Source organism: Amphimedon queenslandica, unplaced genomic scaffold, assembly GCF_000090795.2.
Source record: "Amphimedon queenslandica unplaced genomic scaffold, v1.1 AMPQUscaffold_12914, whole genome shotgun sequence".
NCBI classification, from domain to species: Eukaryota; Metazoa; Porifera; class Demospongiae; order Haplosclerida; family Niphatidae; genus Amphimedon; species Amphimedon queenslandica.
This window is the reverse complement of record NW_003546850.1, coordinates 1-2,826: the sequence shown is the minus strand read 5'-3', so window position 1 is coordinate 2,826 and position 2,826 is coordinate 1. Positions and strand designations below refer to the sequence as shown.

At 32.5% G+C, this 2,826-nt stretch overlaps 1 protein-coding gene across 1 annotated transcript in view; it reads right to left on the bottom strand.

The window, feature by feature from the left end:
• LOC100638870 (uncharacterized) overlaps positions 1-1,278 on the bottom strand; it is a 10,434-nt gene extending 9,156 nt beyond the window's left edge. Inside the window, exons 1-3 of the mRNA XM_020002430.1 lie at positions 1,116-1,278; positions 741-869; positions 599-649 (exon numbers count right to left, since the gene is read on the bottom strand). Of these exons, the coding sequence (XP_019857989.1) occupies positions 599-649; positions 741-806 (117 nt within the window). The 5' untranslated portion in view covers positions 807-869; positions 1,116-1,278. The remainder of the gene's footprint in view (positions 1-598; positions 650-740; positions 870-1,115) is intronic.
• Between the last annotated feature and the right edge of the window lie 1,548 nt (positions 1,279-2,826).

The following is a 2,826-nucleotide window of genomic DNA, read 5'->3' as shown; positions in this document are numbered from 1 at the left end:
GAGATTAGATTTGTAACTGACAAGCAGTTGTTCTTAGATTTTTTTGTAGTGATTACTTACCAAGGAAATTAGATATAGTTGTAAAAATAACATTTTTCAGCAAATTTAAAAATTCTTTAAAAATTCCAATTTTGATTGAAATGAGCTCAATATGCATCTAAAAAATTTACAAATATGGAGAAGCTATTTTTTTACAAAATATGGATCAGGTTCTTTTTACAAAAAGCTCTACTGAGCAACTAAACAGTACACATGATGAGCTTATACAAGAAAACCCTGATCATCACACTTTGTACATATGATCATGTAATGTGAAGTGGCTACTGAGGTAGACTGAGAGCATTTCTCAATGTCTGTATTGAGTTCGTAGTCAGTACGCTATGACAAGCCAATTTTAATACAAATTCCAATTACATTCTGTTCAAATTTAAACCTCAATTGCAATTACAATTAAGTAATCGTAATCCTAATTGACCCTCTAATTATAATTATAATTGTAACTGACTCCAGGTCTGCAATGTATATTCATTTGTCTTCACCCCCTCCCTTCCCTCTCTCTTTTTCTCCTCATTTTTCTCTCTCTCTACTCTCCACTCACCAGCTGCTTCAATTCATCACTATACTTTCCTTTAATGGGATCAAATGAACCCTAGAAAGTATAAACATGCATGTCATACTAGCATACAATAACACATTACACCACATATAAACATCCACATGTACAGATTGAATGTATGTACCTCGACTATTTTATGGACAAGTGCTGGTAGGTTAGTTCCATCAAACGGACGAGAGAGACACATCATTTCATGTAATATGCAACCCAACGACCAAATATCACTCTTAGAATTATACTGTTTCCCTTCACACTACAATACAATTAAAAAATAACAATAATAGTAATGTACATAAACATAGAAGAGATTCTTTAGTTGCTATAACTTAAAGGGAAGATTAAGTAAGTTAGCCTAATTGTACATGTAGCTAGAAGTATATACCACAAAATTTATGGCCCACAAAATACATATTAAGTATACACTTTTTTTATTCACAATTCTCCATTCTGTACACTACACACCTGTATGTACTATCTACTATGAGTTTATTAAACTTACAATTTCAGGTGATATGTAGTAAGGAGTGCCAACTATAGAATCAGCTGCTTGATGAGTTCCTGATAAAACTTTTGAAATGCCAAAGTCTCCCAATTTCACAATACCGTGTCTCGTGAGAAATATATTTGCAGTCTTTAAATCCCTACATTAAAAAACAATAGTAAGTATCATTCTCTGTCTTTCCTGTGTTTCCCAATTAATACTATCTTTCCTCATATTGCATTGCATGTACAATAACTGGAATTTTTTAAAAATCAACTTTTACTGTTGTTCATATAGTCACATTCATTTTCAGGGTTATTCATAATTGTTTCCAAATAAGGTTGTTAACAATGTTCAAAAAACAACTTTAAGTACATAAACAAGAAACAGCTAAATCCTTAGCTAGTCTACTGTACACAAATATGTCCTTCTATCGCTTCTTGCTACTTCTCTCTCTTTTGATTCAATGTGGCATCAGTCAGGATGTAATTAATATGACTGAAGAGAATGAGCTGGAGCAGTTCTTATGCTATAATGATCCACCAGTAGTGGGGAACACTACTGTAGTGCTGTCTACCAACATCACTCATTACATTAGTGGTAAAGTCTCATTCTGTATGATCAATACTACCTACTCATTGACAATAACTAGTGATTTATCTAGATCAGCTCTCATTAACTGCAATACCCACTTACACATTAAGTTTACCACTGGATTTTCCTTTGTTAACGTACCCAACCTGACTCTGCAAAGGTTAGTATTTAGAGGTTGTGGTGGGTTTTTAAAGAACAGTACAATCATTGATGTCACTAATTCTCTAGTTTCTCCATTTTTTTTCACTCGATATCAATCAGCTGTGTTACTATTTCCACGTATTAATATTCTATTACTTGAAAAGGTTACCATTACATCCTATTATGGCTTTGCTATACTAGCCATGAACCCAGTGAATGCAACAATGAATAGTTTAACTATTAGTGTTTCAAAAAAAATTTTTAACCGCAATATAACTGATGATACATACATTGGTAGTGGTGCTCTGATAATTTTTGCTCAAGATCATAATATTATTGACACACATACAGTAATTAACAATTCACTTATAACTAATAATATTGAAGACTTAAGAAGTGCAGAATATCTTGAATACCCTCCTTACGTACACAACTATTATCCAATTTTAAGTGCAGCTGGTGTGACTGTTCTTTATACTCAAACAAACTATCCAGCTATTGTTTCTGTCCTCAAAACTAACTTCACCCAAAACAATGGTGCCTTACTTTTTCTCTTTCATTATAACACCAGTCATGGTAGAACAGTATTTGATGAGGTTAGCTTTGTATCCAACGTAGCAAAAGAAAAATCGAATTTGATATTACTTATAATGATTGATGTTCCAAAAGCCAGCTATCCATTAGATCTCAACCGCAGTGTATTTAATAACAATGTCTTGACTTCAACTGAATCAAATCCTTCAAGTGTAGTTTTTATCAGTTTACATAATCCTTCTTTTAAAATTTCAGTCAATATCTATTTTAGTAATTCAATTTTTACCAAGACCAATGCTACAAGAGTGGGCTTGTGTATTTATGCTATTGATACAGGAACTCAAGATGGTAGAAATAAAGTTTTAAACATCTACATTAATAACATAACTGCCCACAATAATTTCATGACTAATTATTATGGCAACACAAAGACTGAGTTTATGAAGATAGAGAACGCCCA